This window comes from Gymnoscopelus microlampas (assembly GCF_963454915.1).
Source record: "Gymnoscopelus microlampas genome assembly, chromosome: 12".
NCBI lineage: Eukaryota > Metazoa > Chordata > Actinopteri > Myctophiformes > Myctophidae > Gymnoscopelus > Gymnoscopelus microlampas.
The window spans coordinates 15,638,472-15,658,714 of NC_139949.1; the positions used below are offsets into that span (position 1 = coordinate 15,638,472).

The 20,243-nt window shown below is 43.1% G+C and overlaps 1 protein-coding gene across 6 annotated transcripts in view; it reads left to right on the forward strand.

The window, feature by feature from the left end:
• Positions 1–20,243, forward strand: part of aff4 (AF4/FMR2 family, member 4) — a 44,174-nt gene that overhangs the window by 7,617 nt on the left and 16,314 nt on the right. For 2 of the 6 annotated variants that reach the window (XM_084073183.1, XM_084073184.1), the window contains exons 1-9: positions 2,800–3,030; positions 11,073–11,202; positions 15,404–16,207; positions 16,897–16,935; positions 17,102–17,188; positions 17,500–17,533; positions 17,656–17,722; positions 18,809–18,904; positions 19,800–19,953. In XM_084073183.1, the coding sequence (XP_083929309.1) occupies positions 3,014–3,030; positions 11,073–11,202; positions 15,404–16,207; positions 16,897–16,935; positions 17,102–17,188; positions 17,500–17,533; positions 17,656–17,722; positions 18,809–18,904; positions 19,800–19,953 (1,428 nt within the window). In that variant the 5' untranslated portion in view covers positions 2,800–3,013. Of the gene's footprint in view, positions 1–2,799; positions 3,031–11,072; positions 11,203–15,403; positions 16,208–16,896; positions 16,936–17,101; positions 17,189–17,499; positions 17,534–17,655; positions 17,723–18,808; positions 18,905–19,799; positions 19,954–20,243 lie in introns of those variants that run through there. The other 4 variants (XM_084073185.1, XM_084073186.1, XM_084073188.1 and 1 more) reach the window with 4 other exon arrangements.

The following is a 20,243-nucleotide window of genomic DNA, read 5'->3' on the forward strand; positions in this document are numbered from 1 at the left end:
GCATGCCATTAAGACTCAGCCCTTCCCTCTCTCTCTCTCCTGCCATGTCTTGTCTCTCTCCACTGTCGCTGTCAAATGCCCTAAAAAAGAAAAGAAAATGGGGCGGCAGTGGCTCAGGAGTTAGGGGAGAGTCTCTTTTCCTGGTGTTTAGCCCAGGCGGACAGAGGTTTGAGGTTAGGTTTAGGCATAATTTCTGTGAGGGTAGGGTTAAGGTTAGGGAAAGTGTTTGTGAGGTTAGGTTTAGGCATAGTTTTAGTGATGTTAAATGTTAGGGTTTAGACGCAATCAAGGCGAAACACCAATGAAAGAGGGAGTTATGGATGGAACTCAATGCTTTATGAATGCTTGCATGCTTGTAGGACATTAGCCCACATCTGTTTCTCCTAAATGTTTAGATATTGTTTGGAGGGAGCATATCATGGATAAGATGGATAGATTCAATTTAAGTGGTTGGTTAAAAGTTATCCAATACTGCAGAAGGGTGTTTCGATGTGCTCCGGCTAATGCCTCAGACCAGTACCTGTTCTTGATTGGCATCCCTCCGTGTGCCAACAGCCTAAATCAGGCAGGTGGTTTTTGAACCAACACACCCTCTGGAATGCCTTCACTCAGCAGCTTCGTATCATATGAATCACTGAAGCCAGAGCTGTCCACCAATTAAGGCCTAGTATTGTGGCAGTTTTGCACGCGAGTGCTCATTCTTTAAATTCTTTCAAGAAAATGCCCTCTTAACTCCACTGATTTGAAAACAACACCATGAAACGTATATGTGTAATGCAGTTGAAAAATAATGAAATCTGAGTGTAGTTGCGATTATATAAATGTGGTTTCCTTTGTTGCTGATCAGGTTATTTGGGGCATTTCCATGTCCTATTACGTTAGCCTGTTACATCAGCCTGGGTTGAGGTTTAGAGTGGAGTGGCTCATGAAAGGAAGGTGTGTTGTCATTTTAACTCGGAGGCATTGGGGTTTTGTTTTTGTTGGGACTTGTCAGATTTCCGCTTGACGATGCAAGTGCAGATTATTTTCCTCTATTTTTATTTTCTTTTAAAAAATGTAGCCTCAGTGTTTTCATTATCATAGACGGGTACTGATTTTTGTTTTTTTTATATTGCTACTGCCGTATTTAATTGGATGATCTTAAGGTGTCAAGAGATATTCATTTAACCACATGAACCCTAGCGTCCCTATTCGGGGGGCAAAAATAGCAAATCTACCACCACTGCAACGTTGTGAGCTTGTAGATCGGCTATTTTTGGTGAAGAGACGGCGTAAGAGGGAAAAAGGAGGAGATCATGTAAAGAGCCCTGGGGATCTGGTAAACCTTAGTTTCATGTTGTTTTTTCTTTGTCATGTTCTCTTAGAGAGAGAACGTATTTATTTATTTTGTACTTTATGAAAGTTGACATTTTTTAAATCAGATAAGTATGGTGTGAAAGGAAGGACTTCAAGCTAGGAAAGTAATAGTATATTTTATATACACTTACTTAATCACGTACTTTTATTACATTATGTGCTTTTATCTATCAGGAAAAACCTATGAATTTATTTTAATGTATTTAATGGTCCACATTCTGCCCAGTGTCTTTTTAAAATAGCCTCTAAAAATCCTTAAACAATTTCTATTTAGATGACGCACCCTTGTAAAATCTGGCCTATTAATGGAATCTCCTTTTGCGGGCCTTTTAAAGTGGAATACAGGCGCCTTGCAATACACACATTGTCTGTGTGTGTCATCACATAGCTGATGAAAATGTCTCCCGTTTGTTAACAACCTGTAGTTGTACGTTTCCTCCCACTTGTCCTGTTGGAAAATGTTGCAATGTCTCTTTAAAAGACTCCACTGGTGTTGTGCCCTGTGCTCGGGGCATAGTGGGGGAGGGAGGATGTTGACGGTAAGACGGGCCCTGGTTGGCTGGGCCGTCCTGAGGGCAGTGACATCACAAGGAGGAGAGGCTCCACGGTATAAAATAACATCTCCTTTTATGGAACGAGGCGGACCGTTCCATTTTTAGTGAGAGGTGATATCGGTTCATCGTCTCCCCCCGCCCTCTCCCGTGTCAGCAGCGAGCTGGGGTTTCTCTTTCCTCAAGACGCTCTCTTTAATGAGCCTCGTAGAAACTAATTTATCATGGGAGTTGTTTGTCGACAGGGAGTTTTAATTTCTGCTTCTCAACTGTCCTTTCTTTGTGTTAAAGTCAAAGATGCAAGTAGCACAGCCAGATAAATGAGTTAACGTTTGTCATAAAATAATGAGCCATCATCATTTTCCTGCTGCAGTGCAGCGCTTTAGCATTTTGGTTCATCATGCCCTTTGCATAATCAATTAATGAATGAATGGACTCATTTGCATCCTTGATTAAACAATGAAAGAACATTGCTATTTTATTACCACATTCAGCCCAGATTTGTGTGAACTTGAAAAAAACAGTGGGATTGTGTCTGTCACCTGTGCTCCTATTGGAGAGAGAACAAGCCAATTTGTTTTTTCTCTTGTACAAGCATCTCCTCTTTATCATTCATTCAGTCACACTTTTTTTTTTGCACGTTCAGCCTCTCTCTTTTCACCTAGGCTTTACCCCCCACATACTTATCATCACGCATTCACTCAAATGGAAACAAAAGGCTCTGGCTCCTCTGACTTCACCTATTGTACCCCTCCCTGCCTGCAGCAACCCCCCCCCTCCACACACACACATACACCACCACCACCACCCTCTCTCTGTTTGCTGACTTGGTATCTCCCTAGAACAAGCAGGCACCTCCCCTCTCTCTAAGTCAGATTTGTCTCCACTCCAAGGAAATTACACTGTGCCGTCGAAATAGAGTAAAGAAACTGTACTTTGGAGCTTGGAACTGTAAATCGACAGCTAGAACAGGGCCGTTCTGTTACTGGAGAAGGAGGTTGAGACACGAAAGCGAGCTGACACAACAGAGACCATGACGAGAACACTTCCCCGACAGCTACTCTGACCCCCCCCCCTCTCCTTCCAATGTTTCACTGGTTGGGGCCATGGCCTCTCAGTCAGGGTAAGAAATGCACAACTAGTTGAGTGCTTCACTTATTTCTCTTAGTTGTCTCTCCTCTGGTGTATTAGTGGTTGACTTCATTTTTTAAAGAACAGTGATCAGGCTTTCAATATCCTAAGTTGTTTGCGGGGTGGGGGGGTGGGGGGGGGGGGGGGGGGGTGCTTTAAAAAGATATGCCTGTTGACTTGAAACACTGCCCTGTATTTATGGTGCTAAGATAACCATCAGTTCCGTCTTCCTTCCTTTCTGTTCTCTTTTGCTTGGGCTGAAGACGTGGCTCGTTTGTGTTTTTAAATCGTATATTGTGAGGTAGAAGCAGAGAGGTTAGCAGATTAGCATAGCTACAGCCAGCGTTTGTACTGCCTTTTAAACCTCCACAGACTTTGACCTTTTTCCCCTGTGGTGGGAATCATTCATTACTGTAAACTAAGCAGGGCCTGAAACACATTGACAGTAAATGAGTATCGTAACATTACTGAATTAGTCCCATCAAAAGTTGATAAAGTGAAGACATGGAGGTAAGAGCTGCTTTGGCTAAACATGGCTGAAGTGTTCTGTGTTGGATGGGCTTTGGGGCCTACAATCCAAACAGATGGTTTACCAGTTCTGCCTGTGGTATTGATTTATTTAATGACTAAAAGTAACTCACTGGTAATGGCTGTTTTGCCAGTTGCCTGCTGTTTTAATATTTGCATTGTACGAGTGACACTACTGTACTCATACCTGGTTTGAATGAAAGCCAGGAGTTCTAGCTCCATGCTATTTGAGGGTGATGAAATGACTTAAAAATAACATTGAGTCAGGGACAGGACGTTTCATTGGATTAACATTTGATGTTTTTTGTTACTTAGCCTTGGATTCGTCTTGTTTCTCAAATGACTGATTCTGAGTTGGTCAAAGGCAAGATCCATGATCTCTTACTCTTAAAGTCATACTGTAATTTTCTTTTTTTATAATCTTTCACAGGTGTATTTTTCAATACCAATAACAATTCCACATAAATGTACGTATTTGTCAATACCATACAATAACAATTCCACATAAATTTGCGTTTTGACACCTTCTCTGAACACTATTAAAGATTTTTTATTTCTTTATTTGTGAGTGTCTGCCCCCGACACTTGCGCCAAAATGACGTAGGCATTGGAAATGTGTTCATTTATGTATTTTACAGTTAATAATGACTATTTCGGGCCCGGACCGCTGGCCTAGCGGTCCGAGCACTTAGGCTCCAATGCGGCGCGCAGCGTGTCACGGGTTCAAGTCCCGATCCCTATGACCTTTGCCCCGCGTCACTCCCCCTCTCTCTCTCCCCATTTCCTGTCTATATCTATCGCGTAGTGGTTGTACTTCCGGGCCATTCTGGCAGGACCCTTTGTTTCTGCCATGTTCTAGCAGACCACGTGTCCAATTGCTTACACACATATCGCCTAAAAATCGATCATGCCTGTCGCCTTTGGATAGTGTACTTTTAATTGTTCAGTATACATTTGTATTTGTTATTTCACCCATAATTTAACAATTCTATCCATCTTCATGTACTTTTCTTTTTTGGATGCCTTACGGCACTTTTCTGCCTCCCACAGGTCGGGAGTATAACGCAGTTGATGTCAAACTGCGCATGCGTCGAGTCCAGGTTGTGTTATTAGCACACATAGCTTAGCTCAAACAGCTTCTCATGGCTGTGGGAGAGAACGCACATCCCGGCTATTACAACGGAGCAGAGCGCCTGGACCCCCGCGAAGCATTCGCCGGGGGTCCGACCTCGACATTGTAGGCTACTAGATTTGAGGGCCAGGTTACTAGCTGTGAGGGCCGCATAGCGGCATAAAAAAAGGCATAAAAAAGCCTAAAAAAATATATCTTAAAAACAATAATGATGCTATTTCTGACAACTTTTTGCTTTCCAAAATATCATCGGGTGCAGGGCACTGCAGCATTCCTTTTTACAGCTTTTCTTCCATATCAAACGCTATAATGACAATGAAGCGACAAAACGGACTACTAAAATGAATGTTACACGGTATGACTTAAAGCGCTGTTCCTTGACACCCCTGTGTGTGAGGTGAGCTTGATATATAGTTCCCCCCCCCTCAAAATAACGTTTCTTCTTTTTGACCTTTGATTTGGTTAAACCCAGTCCAAACTAACATCTGATCATAGGGAAGTAAATATTGCATTTTGACACCAGGGTCCCCAAAATAAATTACCTAGCATTGTACTTCCCAGGAAAAGGGATTCTGACTTTGATCGAGCACAAAAATCATTGAAAAGGGCTATGCAAAAGGAACTCATGTGCCAACATCATAAAGTTCCAGTTAAATCAACTGTGGTTTCACTGGAACCTCACCTTGCCGAGTTTCCCTGAAACCCCCACCCACAGTTGGAGCAGATGGAAACCTCTCATCTGACAACCGTTATGTCAAGGAGTAACCTCTTGTTCTGCAGTGCAGCTCATTTAAAGTGGACTGAAAGGACAGGAGGAGTGTTTTTACAAAGGCGTGCATTTGATGGTTCAAGGCGCTAACAGCCACCTTTGACATCTACAGTCCTACTCAGGCATGGGGGCTGCTACTAATAGGCTTGTTTGCATCAACAAACACTACAAGAGTAATTAAACCCCTACTGCTTTGTCATCATTCAGGTTTCCATTGTTCGTCTAGATAGAATAATTACGCTTGAGCGCTGTTTCCAGGGCTGGGGAGTGGAGACCAATTTTAATTACTGGTAGCGTTATTTCAAACAAACCCGGATCGCTAAATGACGTGTTATTCGCCAGGGCTGTCCCTTCATAATTAATTAATCAGGTGGTTTGGTCATACTCGACCAAGGTTCTTTTTATGCTCGTATTTAATGCTTTCTGTCTCCATGTACATCTCTTGTAAACTCTAGATGTAACCGTTTTATTCTCCTTTCAATATCCAGAAGCCGTTGTGAAATCAGCATTAGAATGCAACGTTCCTCTCAATCACCAACCTGAAAAGGCTGGTCTCTCTCTCTGCACGAAACAGATTTGACGATTAAATCAACGATTAAATTAGTCGTCAAATCCCTGTTGGTCGACTAAGTATGTCTTTATTCGAGGGCTGCTCCAGTGGGAACTGTCAAAGTGGTGGGTAGAGAGAGGGAGAAATGACTAGTCACGGCCAACATTACTAGCATGTGCCTGTTGTTTATTACCCGCCCAGCTTGTTAAGTAGAGAGCTTAGTTGTCAGTAGTATGTAAAACGTGGTTAGCTGAGGTGTAGTGGCCTTCTTTTTTTCCCTTCCTTTTTTCTCTGGTCACTCATGCGTTTTTACTTAAGGTGTACGTTACTCTGCAAGGACAAATATGAGAACCTCCAGAGATGATATGTATGATGCTGATGATGATAATGTATTTTCAGATGATGGATAGCCTAAACGATATATATTTTTTACACCTCCCCTGTTAAGATGATGTATAACATAAACATAAACCTTTATTGATCCCGGAGGGAACTTAAGGTGTCATAGCAGCGACAGCAATGAGATAATGAGGTAAGAATAAGGGTCGAAAACCAAGCCAAGATGAATAATAATACAAATAAAATACTGAGATGATGGCCCTGCACTGGATCACTGAATGAGTGAGCATATTAGACTATTAAAAAACATAAATGTACAGTGAATATATAATTGAATATACATCCATCTATCGCCATTAAATATTGTATGCATGACAAAATAAGGAGTATAGCGTTGGATATATGCACAGCCTATTAACAGTTTATCAACACAGAATGTATGTGTGACTGAATGAATATTAACAGACTAAACAATGAATAATGACAACGGATAGGTGTGTAGCCCATCAACAGTAAATATGAAAATGAGTATATAGCATACAGTCTGTCAACTGACCTTCAACAGTCACTATCTGAACGAATATAAGTACAATCTATCATCAGTCAATGAGCGAAATATAAGTACAGTCTATCAGCAGTTATCTTGTCTTAAAACGCAGTTAATGGTGGGTCCCAGCTGCCTCACACAGGCCGCGGTTATGGCTTCAGTGGCTTCCTGGGGTTTGGCTTTAATGGAGTCTTGCTATAGGATTCAAGCATCACGTTGGTTCCTCAAGGAATGACTCATGGCTGGGGATTGTTGTTGATGTAAAACAGACCATGGGCTAGCTATAAAGGCTGGTTGAGAAATGTGTATTTACACTTTGATACGCGTACAGATAGCCCAGCCTGAAATTGAAAAGAACTTGGAAATGGTGTGCTTTCTGTCGATAGCAGTGTTTAACTTGGTTAACCCGTGTATTCTTGAAAGAAGCACAAACTTACGATTTTATTGGCAGAGCTGATTGGCACTGGGTAGATAACGCACCGTTGAGTTGTGCAAATCTCTGCATTTTGAGAATGCAGCGAGTCTAGTTTGTTGCAGTGGTGGAAAGTAACTAAGGACATTTACTCAAGTACTGTACTTAAGTACAATTTTGAGGTACTTTAACTTTACAGGAGACTAGTATATCCTGTTTGCAGTACTTTTACTTCTACTCCACTACATCTCAGAGGCAAATATTGTACTTTTACCACTACAATATTTTGAAAATTTTAGTTACTTTGCAGATATAAATGATTATATTATAATACATGCATTAACCCTTTTAGCCCTATTTTATACATAGGCTATTTGAAAATTGACGATCTACAAGCTCACAACGCGTCGCGTTGCGATGCGAGCTTGTAGATCGTCTATTTTCAAACATTTTAGTACTTTTACATTTGGTACTTTATGTACATTTTGATACCAATACTTTTGTACTTTTACTCAAGTACATTTTTTATTTCAGACTTCTACTTGTAACAGGGTATTTCTACATTGCAGTATTGATACATTTACTTAAGTAAGAAATGTGAGTACTTTTCAACCACTGCTAGTTTGTTGTTTGTGTAGTTTACGGGCGTGTGTTTTTGTTTTGTTGTTTTTTTTTGTCTCGGGCCTAGCCGGGGAAAGACATACATGTACACGTATACACGCGAGTGAGGAGTTGTTTAAAATAGAGGAGGCGGTTGGGTGGGTGCTGCATAATCTTACTCTGTCAACAGTCTTTAAATCATTGTTGGACTTTTTTTCAGTGCCGGAGGCCTACGAGGCCTAACTGTGAGGCGTCAGGCTTGAGTAGGTGATTTTTTTTCTTCTCTTCTTTTTATGTAACTGGCTTCTCCTGTCTGTTACAATCAAGGACCTCAAGTCCACTGCTTTCATTACTCAAAGCAGACACTTTTAACATAGGTGTACTTACTTTCGCTGTTTTTGAAGTGGTGAACCGCAGAATGCTTTTCTTGGAATGTGTCCCATTACTGTCACGACGGTGACAAACTGGTATATTTCCAGTTCTGGAAGTAGTACTGGCAGTGTTTAGTCACATGTGACGTTGTGTTCTTCATGGGTAGTGAAAATCCACACAGCCCTGCCTGTAACAACAACTTGTGAGAAGAAAGACATGAATAATGGACATGTTTTTAGTTTTCTGATTGGGCACTCATTCTGCGCACACAGACAACGAAGGCTTGCTCTGTTTTTTTTTATCCACGCACGTGCAGGTATTTACCCGTCACCATGTTGCTGTTGGGGATTTTGTGGTTACATTGTATGATTTGATTGCAGTAGATTTATTAACCACTTTCACCCAGTTGCAGTGGTGTAAAATAAATGTACTCAAGTACTAGTGTACTTAAGTACATTTTTGAGGTATTTTATTTTTACTTTAATGGAGTATTTCCAATCTTCAGTACTTTTGCTTATACTCCACTACATCTCAGATTCAAATATTGTACTTTTACTCCACTACAATAATTTGAAAACTTTAGTTATTAGTTACTTTGTAGATTTTGACAAAACATACATTAACCCTATTTAGCGATGCGACGCATTGTGAGCTTGTAGATCTGCTATTTTCAAATTATTTTTATACATTTGAAAACTTGAAATGAGACATTCTGCATAATGAGTACTTTTACTTTTGGTGCTTTAAGTACATTTGGATGCCAAAACTTTTGTATTTTTACTCAAGTACATTTTGAATTCCGGACTTTTTACTTGCAACAGAGTATTTCTGCAGTATTGATTCTTTTTACTTAAGTAAAAAACGTGAGTACTTTATCCACCACTGCCCAATTGCAAAAATAGTAAACCTAACGGCTCACAACGCGTCGCATGCGACAAATAGCTATTTTTAGCTATTCGTCATACAACAACGTGTATATAGGGTTTAAGAGGTTAATTGCACCTAATTATGTCTTCTATTAATTTCCCCAACTAGCGTTCCCTTCTGACTGCGTAGCATGCTTTCAGTGCAACACGTGTGAGCGTCGTAACTCCGTAATTAAACCATCATATCTCACAATTCCCATTGAAATTAGTTTACTGAGGCTAGACATTTGCACAGCGCGGTAAGCACAGCATCTGCAGAGATTATGACAGTACTTTTTTTACTTTACTGGAGTTTTTTCCAATTGCCTACACTTTTACTTCTACTCCACTACCATCTCAGAGGCAAATATTCTTTAGTTACTTAAACTTGCGGATATAAATTATTATATTATAAAACATAAATTAACCACTTTAGCCCTATTTTATACATGGGCTATTTGAAAATAGCAGATCTACAAGCTCACAACGTGTCGCATTGCGACGCGTTGTGAGCTTGTAGATCATCTATTTTCAAACATTTTAGTACTTTAAGTATATTTTGAGGCCAATACTTGTACTTTTACTCAAATAACATTTTGAACACGGGCCTTTTTACTTGTAACAGTGTATTTTTATATGGCGGTATTGCTACTAAGTAAAACATTTGAGTACTTTTTCCACCACTGCTTGTAAGGCTATGAAAAGGCGTACAAAAGCATAAAAGCCTGAAAAACAAATGAGACCAACATGCAGTGATAACGTGTGTAGGCGGCTGCACAGTATGTAGACAAGCCTGTTTTCAGCCTACTTTGTCCACAGGTTGTCACCGGGATTCCTCCAGTACAGGTTATGTACGGGCTGTCTGTAAATTATGTTAACGGTCCTGTCAGTAACTGTGACACTTAGCCCTTTGTACCTGAACAATCTCTTACATAAACAGCCACAGCTGTTTGAGGAAAGATGGTTTTCAATACTCCTTCGAAACTAGACACCTAACCTTTTTTTTTTTTTTTTTTAAAGATTTTTTTTGGGGCTTTTATTGCTTTATTTGGAGAGGGACAGAGAAAGTAGTCTGACAGGAAATGGGGAGAGAGATGGGGGAAGACACGCAGCAAAGGCCGTCGGGAACGGGACGCGAACCCGCGGCACGCTGTCTGTTAAGGGATTTCAACCAAGGGTGCCTAGACCGCAACGCCACGGCCTAGGCCGACACCTAACCTTTTTTAATGTAGCACCATAAACCGCTGCGATACGAGCCGGTCTACCTTTGAAAACTGGGACGTAGCATCAGGAATGGAAACACAAAGCTATTTTTCATTAGGCCTACTTGGAAGCCACATAGCCTAAGGGCTCATTTAATCTATTTCAGATGTCATTTGATTTGGTTCAGTTTTTGATGGGCCCGATGAGTCATCTCGGTGTAATCTGCCAATTCACAATTCATTCAGCGTGAACTGCCACTTTCTCTAAAGTGCTTTTAGTGATTAGATTATTTTAGCCTCCCTATTGTGTTGTGTGTTTTTTTCCTACCTGTAGGATTAAAAAGCTGTTGTCTAGGGGTGCCTGGTGGCTCAGCTGGTTTGTGCAAAGACTCGCTGCTGTTAATGACAGTATGACATGTCGCCATGTGGAATGGAATGTTCCACAAATCCCGAAAAGTAATGTTTATTGTTTTTGTGGACATACTGTACAAACATGGACCCGGGTTTGACCCACGTCTTGTCTTGCATGTCTCTCTCGGTCTCTCTGCACTCTCCTGTCTGAACTGAAGTACAAAAAATGCCAAGGAGAAAGAAAAAGAAGGGAGGGGGAAGCAGTTCTATGTATTATTTCTTATTTTCCCCCTGTGTTGACTCACACTTGTGTTTCTTCGTTGTTAGCAACATGAACCGTGAGGACCGGAATGTGCTCCGAATGAAAGAACGAGAGAGGCGAAATCAAGAAATCCAGCAAGGTGGTGGAGAGGCCTTTCCAGCAAACTCACCTCTCTTTCCTGAACCCTACAAAGTTGTAAGTCAATGTTTTGCTTTGTTTTTGTTTTGGGTTTTTTATAACGTGGGTGTTCTGAGAAATGCAACGAGCACAACTTACTGGCTGGAGCCTAGTTACTAGTCAATGTAACGTGAAGACTTGTAACGCTTAACCACCTGAACCCTAGTGTCCCTCTTCTGGGCTCGTCATAATAGATGAATATTGTGCGCAAATAGGCAAACATTCGCCAAAAAATTGCAGATGTACAATCAATCTCACAACACATTGTGACGCATTTTGAGCTTGTAGATTGGCTATTTACGCTATTTGACGGACACTGCAGTATATAGCATGGTTAAGTGGTTATGTTTTAAGTCAATCACTCCTGAAGCCAAGGAAGCATTTGCTTGTGTGAGATTGAGAGTAATGACTGGAAGAGGGAAACGTGTAGAGCTTTGTTTCTGTGCGACTTGTGTCATTTGTGTATTTGGCATGACCCCCTCCATCATAGACCCATATCACACTCTCACCTTTTTTTAAACACATGTCAGCAGAAGCAGTTTGTGGGTCTCCACTGTGTTGCCACTTTATAATTTGTTGAGTTAAACTGCTGCCCAAGAGGAATGCATAGGCAGAAACATCAATAGAAGCAGCACCTCTGTCTCTCTCTCTCTCTCTCTCTCTCAACCTCTCTTTTCTTTGTTTTTCATTTCTTGTTTGCCGTCTTGCTGTCTATTGAGACCTCAAGATGACACAAAAACTTGTGGATCAACAGCGATATGATCGTTTATAGTCATTATAATCGTTTCCACAGTCAAATTTGTGTGATTTAGATAAGCCATGCAGTAGCCTGCTCATGCGATGCACAGGCATGAAAACAAAACATAAACTTGTGACAAAAGAGAAACTGTGAAAAAAATGGACAAACTGCAATCGTTATCTGGATATTCAGGGAAAATACCGCAGTATCATTTTCTGGCAATATTATGTACATTTAAAGGTCAAGAACACGTTGGTAGAGGTTTGGGTTGTGTAATTACCTTGCCATGATGTAACTCCAAAGGTGGACAAGAAATCAAAAATAAATGCTCCATTGATTAGACATTGATTATTCCAAATATGCTCCTCATTGACTTGCATTGTACAGTAAAACAGCTCTCAAAATCTCTTTTAGCACATAAACGAATACAAACAAAGCTGATTTAGACAATAAAGAACATCACAAAACCCAGTACTTTTTTTTTTTTTATTGCTAATTTTATTAAGAAGAAAACCCGGACTGGATCCACAGAGCCGGATCTTCAGATTGTAAAATCAGCAGGAAGTTGTCATTTTTATTAAAACCATAAACAGTACTGGGTTTGGTGATGTTCTATATTGTCTGAATCAGCGCCTTGTTTGTGTTCGTTGACGTGCTAAAAGAGTGACTTTGAGAGCTGTTTTACCGTACAATGTAGTCAATGAGGAGCATATTTTGAATGATCAATTTCTAATCAATGGAGCAATTATTTTGCATTTCTTGTCCACCTTTGGGAGTTACATCATGGCAAGGTAACTACACAACCCAAACTTCTACCAAAGTGGTCTTGCCCTTTAATGTTCCCTGAGTAAAGATTCCTTGACTGGACTGGGTGGACTTTGTGCCACCTTGGTAGTCAGTGACATCCTACAATATGGGTTAAAGGTTGTTTCTAGGTTGTTGTATTGGCCTGCCCTTCTTTTACACATAATGTTGTTTTAGCCACAACCTAGTTCTCAGAATGAGAGCAATAAGTGAGCAATGCTAATGCTAGTATTGACTCATCGCTCCTTACTATGGCCTGAGGGTAAAGTAGGCAATGTTTTTCACGTGTCACTGTTCCGTGCTGACAATAAATCCAGAACAAACTGGTGCTATGCAGTTTATAAGACATTCGTTTGACTTAACTTGACCCGTGCAGCACCAGTTTCTGTTGACTTTCTTGGCAGCCCTGCTCACTTGCCGTCATCCTGCATTCGTGTCCACCGTACAGTAAATAAAAGAAGAAAACATGCCGTCCTCCCCCTCTCTCTCCTCGTTGTCCACCGTGCCTTCCTCGCGTTGCCAGAAACCCCCCTCCAGAGTCATTGTAATTTTAAAAGAGGATTTTCAGTCGTCCATAGTGGTCTAATCTTTGCCGCTAACCAGATTTGAGTAGAGGTAAGTGCCTCCTCTCCTTCAGCCAGAGCCAGCCATCAAAGAGGCGGCACAGAATGTGTCCTGACAGGTCGGGAATGGCAGGGGATCAGAGGTGAGTGTAGAGTGCAGGCCTCGTGTGTTTCTGTGTGTTTAGCCCACAACAAAGTCAAAGGTAAGCAGTGGACTTTGAAGAGTGAGAAGTGCACCGAAAGGCTACATGTGCCGACCAGTAAGCCATGGCATACGTTGCCAAATTCAGGACATTTCGTAGATGAACTGCAATGGCGCGCTGCACGATGCGGTATTGTCAGGCACGCAAATTGGTGTTGTTAGGCAGATAATATAAGGCTGCGTGGCCACACCACTGTGCCATGGGCTTCAACGTATTTGAGCTTGTTTAAAAAAGGAAAAAATAGGTCATGAGCTGTGAAGAATGAAGGTTATTGTTACAGTGTTTGCTTTGTCTCAGGTCCTATTTATTGCTTTTGAGAGGTAAACCTTTTTTTAAAGGGGCCATGTACAAAGAAAAAAACGACTTAACTGAACAGAACTGAAACCCTATCTGTTCCAATACTAATGGCATTATGCCTCTCCTTGTGATGGTTTCCAGAGACTTATGTAAGCTTGAGTTGACTCTTCTCTCTCTTTCCCTCTCTCTCTCTCTGCCTGTCTGTCTGTCTGTCATGCTCCAGACAGTGGAAGTTTACTGTGTTCTGCTGTAAAGGTCTGTGCCGTGTGCACACAGCTGCAGCTGTACTTAAACAGATGTAGAGCAGCAGAGTAATAACTTTTTTTTCTTTTATAGCGTTAGATACATACAGATGTACCTCAGCCGCACGCGCGCACACACACACACACACACACACAGACAACCGTTTTTATCTACAGGAAATGACATCAAAGCTGGTCCTTTCTTCACGTGACATTTCAGAGCCTGACGGAGACGTTCAAAACTCCGTAAATAGGCTCTATGCACAGCAGCCATATTGGACAGAAATTGGGCCCCTTCCTTGCTTCCTTCACAGGTGTTACCAATAATACTAATTAAGTATCTCATGGTTCCTTGAGGGGGTTCCAAATGGCCCCTTACGGGTGTGTAACTCTGAGAGTGTACAAATGGAACCAAATGGACCCGTAAGGGTCCATTTGGTTCCATTTGTACACTCTCAGAGTTATCGGAGTCCTTGAAATTAAAATGTTTGAGAACCACTGTGCTACACTAAATGGAACAGAGCCTTCATTAGTATCATTGGTAACACCTGTGAAGGCCCAATTTCCTTCCAATATGGCTGCTGTGCATAGAGCCTATTGATAAGAGCTACGTTCTTAAAACCCGCGCCCCCGTGACACCAACCTGAGAAGGCACTCGATATTAGGTGCTCGCTAGACTTTTAGTGTTCCCCCCCTGCCACACGTGCACACCAGACCAGTGCAACGCTGGCAGGAGGGAATCGCAGCAGGGCGTGTTAGTGCTCAACTAAGTTACATTTCCTGCTACAGATAACGGCTTGTGTTTCCTCCCTCCCCTCCCGTCTCTATCTGTCAAACAGGGTAGGGGTCTGGGGGGGGGCTTTGTGAAACTAGATCGCTTTCCTCAGCCGGTGGTTTACCTCTTGTCACGGACTGGTAGCCAACAGGTCGGCCCGGTTGCTCCTGGCCCCCAAAGTGATTGATTAACCTCTTGGACGGAGAGACCTTTTATCTCCTTTGGCAGATGGGGAGGTGGAGGCTGGCAAGAGTTTGAACGAGCCAATCGTTCTCTGTGCCGAGCTGATACAATACGTTTCATCTTTAATACGTAGTTTGTTTTAACTGCAACTCACGTGACAGGAGAGACGGGGAGATATTGGTTCCCCCTTCAATGTTTTGTCCAATCTCAACGTGGAGAACATGGCCGCTCGTTTTGCTTATTTTCCATGACATGGTCTCCATCTCTTAATGTGTGCTTTTGATGGAATGCAATTAACCCATGAGGTTGACTCATGCTCTCAATATGACCCTCATGTTTCATCTCCGTCTCTTTTCCCTTTATACCACCCTGTCCTCCTCTCTCTCTCTCTCTCTCTCTCTCTCTCTCTCCAGTCCAAGGAAGACAAACTATCGAGCCGTATCCAGAGCATGCTGGGCAACTACGACGAAATGAAAGAACCAATCGGAGGGGAGACCATTCCCAAATTAACCGGTAAACCTTCCAGCAGCTCATCGTCCGCCGAGGACAAGTCGGGCCAGTCATTGTTCAGCGGGGACCAGCGTGGCAGCGGGGGCGGCCAGAGCAGCAAGTGGACGCCCGTGGGGCCCGCACCTGCCGGCACCTCCTCCTCTTCCTCGTCCTCCTCCCAGTCCCAGAAGCGCTCGAGCCTCGGCGGCCAGCGAGCCGGCGGCGCTAGCGGCGGCGGCGGCCAGAGACACGGAGGCGAGGCGCGGGAGAAGAAGTCGAGTAAACACAGTGGGAGTTCCGAGCACTCCAAGTCCCACACCTCCAGCCCGGCTAAAGGCTCCTCGGGCGGAGGAGGCGGCGGCGGCGGGCACTCCCGCGGCGGCTCCCTGGGCGCCGAGGCGCACCACGGGAAGGAGCAGCGCTACCGATCCAAGTCCCCCAGGGACCGAGAGGCCAACTGGGACTCGCCCTCACGCGTCCACACGTCCTTCCCCACCGGGCAGCATTCTAGCCAGGCCTTCCCGCCGTCGCTCATGTCCAAGCCCAGCTCCATGCTGCAGAAGCCGACCGCCTATGTGCGGCCTATGGATGGTCAGGAGACAGCGGAGCCCAAGAGCTCGCAGGCGGAAAGCTACAGTGGCCAGTCTCACAGCAGCACCATGGGAGAGATGAAGGCGAATGGCAAGGCCTCGCTCTCCAAGCTCAAAATCCCCTCGGCGCCAGTAGAGGTGAGACACGACAATGTTGCGCCACCAGATAGCCTCGTTAACAAAGCAACCCATCTCTGTTTACGCCTCTTAGCATTGCAGAGTTCATTGCAACAAAGGCAAACATAAAATAGCGTTGTTGAGACTTATAACTTGGGGTTCTGTTCACATACATTCTTAAAGAGTTAGATTTGTGGTTAGATCATTTGAAATCAGATTAATCAAAAGCTCTGTTTACTCCAATGTTTGCTAACATTAGCAACATAAACAACCTATTTCAACCACAAAATACAGTCTGTTAGTCCTGGAATCGAGAGCTGAGTCATTCACCTCCTGGAGAATAAAAACTAGTCTCTACGGCTATGTTTTATTTTTGGTGGGGCTACCCAATTGTTTGGGTCACTGAATGGGCCTTTAAGGGTAAATTAGTCATTCTTTGGGACTTTAAGGGTAATGGAGGAATCAGTCTTTTTCCCCCCCTTTTTTTTATATCAACAGCACATGTTTTAATGTGTAGAGGATGTCTTGAAATGATGTCATTGCTGTGATATCACTGGTGCTCCAGATCAGCAATAAGGTTCCAACGGCTGTGACCCCAAGATCATAAAGCCCATATAGAAATGACTCACAGAAGTCATCTCTCACACTGGAGACAACGTTGTGTGTGTGTGTGAACACATGTGCTAAGTGTGATGTTTGTGTGTCTCTAGGGCTCCGGCGACGCCAACTGTGTCGATGAGATTCTAAAGGTTGGTACATTGCTGCCGTTTTGGGGTTTTCCTAAAGACTCCCGCATTCAGCATATTGGAAAGATGACTATTCCATGAGCAATTCACACACTCTCCAGTCAGTGACGGTATTTCTTAAACATTTTGTAAGAGTTACAACTGTTGAATTCTTTCCCCGGTCTCTCAGGAAATGACTCAGTCATGGCCCCCTCCATTGACAGCCATCCACACCCCCTGCAAGACAGAGCCCTCCAAGTTTCCATTCCCCATTAAGGTCAGTCACTGTTTACATGCATTCTAGTAACACATCACCAGCATTGTCTTAATTCGGATGTATATTTATTTGCGTGCCGGTGTCGCGCACCGAAAATGGCCGATCTACAAGCTCACAACGGCGACATGTTGTGAGCTTGTAGATGGGCTGTTTTCGGTGTGTGCGACACCAAGCGCAAACAAACGGACCGCTCATATTTGTCAGTAAGTCATCTTTTCACTGTTTAGTAATAGCCATTCTGTACAGTAGGTGATGCCGTTTGTCTTTAATAATTTGGAATATTGCAACTTTTTTATATTCTTTTTTTTTAGGACTCTCAGCACTCAGGTTTTCCAGGTGGACATAGTGAGTATGACACATACCCCGCTTTGCAACACACACACACACACACACAAAACTCTACACATCCTAAACCTGAGGAGGATTACATTGTGGTGGTCTCATCGCTCGCGTATGTGTGTTTCCAGAGAGGGGAAGTTCTACCAAGTCCTCCAGCAGTCACCAATCCAAGACCAACTGTGACGATCAGCCCAAGTGAGTGCCCCCCCCCCCCCCCACCCCGCACACCCCCTTACCCTTTACACACTGGCCGGCGTAAAGAAGGCCAGTTCCGCCGCCATTCATGTAGTGTAATTAGTTTTTGCGTTATTCATACGAGAGGAAAAGTCCATGTTGGTTAGACATTAAACAGTTAGAAAAGGTCCAGAGATTTGCAGGTCAGGAGCTTAAATAGCACAACAGATTTCACAAGGTGAAATGGGCACAAAGCAGGTTGTAAATAGAGTGCAACAGTTTGAAGTCCTAAAACCTTGTGGGTTCCCTCAGCCAAATGTCACCTTGTGTGTGTGTTCAAATTGTGCAGAACATGAGGTCTGTGGTTTAACATAAGCCTAAGAGAGTTTCACGTTTTGTTCTATAGCCTAAACGACACTCGTTAACATCTCCCATATATGGACATAAAAGGTCACTGGCACCTAGACAGAGATTTACGTAATTATAGTTAAAAAGAAAGAAAAATTGCCAGTGTGCTTCCAAAATCGCAAAACAAGCAGATTTGTGGAAAATTAACAAAACGTGTTACTATCATTAAGCCTTTGCCTGCTACAGTACTTAAGCCCGACTCATACTTTGTCGCATGACGGTGTCATGTGCCGAAAACGGCAGATCGACAAGCTCACAATACAATCACTTCTGCGAAGCGTTGTGAGTTTGCAGATCGTCTATTTCCGGTGCACAACACCGTCATACCACAGAGCATAAATTAGGCATTACTTAATTGATCTAAAAACCCAACGCAAAAAGAAATGGCCAGTGGGAACCCACTAGGGCAGAGATAACTTCCAGATTGGCCGACAACAGTGGTTCTCAAAGTAGGGTCCAGGCACCCCCAGGGATCCTTGAGGGGTTCCGAGCTAAATGATTGATAGTTAGGAGCCAAATGGAGCCTCACCAGTCTTAACTATGAGCGTGTACAAATTGTACCCTCTCAGAGTTATGGGGTAGTAAATTAGGGGTCCTTGACATTAAAACGTTTGAGAACCACTGGCCTACAAAGACTAGTTCCTGTAGCACTCTACTTGCATAGCTGTGAGGGTGTGACTAGCTTTTACTGTGTTTCAGTATGCTGGAGGATGACTTGAAGCTTAGCAGTGATGAGGACAGTGATGGAGGAGAACAGGACTCAGCCAAGAACGCGTCCAGGAACACATCAGCAAGGTATAAGTGGTGCTTATTAAAGAGTAATGAAACACCAAGTCATGTATTGTGAGCTGTGCACGCATTATTATGCCTTTATATGTGGTAATATGTGTCATTCCTAGTCAAGATTTCATCTTTTCCAAGAAGATATCATAAAACCAAAAATACAGGCATACGTGTCGCGTTCTTCACCCTGATCCACCCTCTTGCCTTGCATAGAAACATGACATCAGATTGTACTTTTGGAGGCTGTGATGTCTCCTGTACCAATGCTTAGCTGCACAAGTGGGAGGGCTATTATTGAGATCCTTCAGGCTAGCCAATCACAGACGGCCCCCACTTACTCCAACCCACGTTGGTTGATCATTAAAAGTGTGTAGTAGGCAGGGAACAGGCTGAAAGCGTGTGTTTCATTACTCTTTAATCACTGGCTGGACCACACGTGGTAGAAAACAGGTTTATTTGTCAACCCGTGCTGTGTATCAAATGCACAATGTCAGACACTTGGCCAGGCACTCTTTTGAAGCCTCCATAGAAAGGGTCGTGTATAGGAAAAAGCAATGTGTGTGACACCCTAATTGCCTTTTTTACTCCCATGATTGATGAAGCTGTATAAAATGTATCCACTTCAAAGTTTTTTGAACAAGTGTCCAGTGTTGACTGTGGTCCTATAGTCACAATAACACAATAACAAATGATGCAACCAGTGAGCAATGCACCATGTAAGAGAAAAAAATAACTTTCAATCCTCTAGTTTTTATGGGGGATGTGTGCATGTTTACAGTTGTTGCAAATGGCTGCATGTACAATACAAAAACACGGGTGAAATAACACTGGCGTCATGCAAGGCGAGCGAGCATCTTCAGTCTACCCCCGTCTAATGTAATAAGCGGCGTTGGTCTGTCTCTCCCAGTAATAACAGTAATAACAGCGAGGTAGCGGACCATTCACGGGACGACTCCAGCAGCCACAGCGGCTCCGAGAGCAGCTCGGGGTCCGACAGTGAGAGCGAAAGCAGCTCGACGGACAGCGAGGCCAATGAACCCCCGCGCCCCGCCTCTCCTGAAGTAATGATTGCCAACTTCCTCCATGAACCTGTTTTACATCATGCCATAATGTCACACAACGTCAACCAGCATAAGTCCTATCCAATGTGCAGTTCACCTTTTTAGTGGTAGAAATAGTAGCTGTCAGGTGGAAACCAAAACCTTTACTTGGGTGGGGGGGAGGGGGGGGAGTTATTTAGTCACAAGCTCCTGTTAATACTTTTCATTGGTTCAGTATTTGTAAAACCCACAGACAACAAATTGCAGATCTACAAGCTCATAACGTGTCGCATTGCGACACGTTGTGAGCT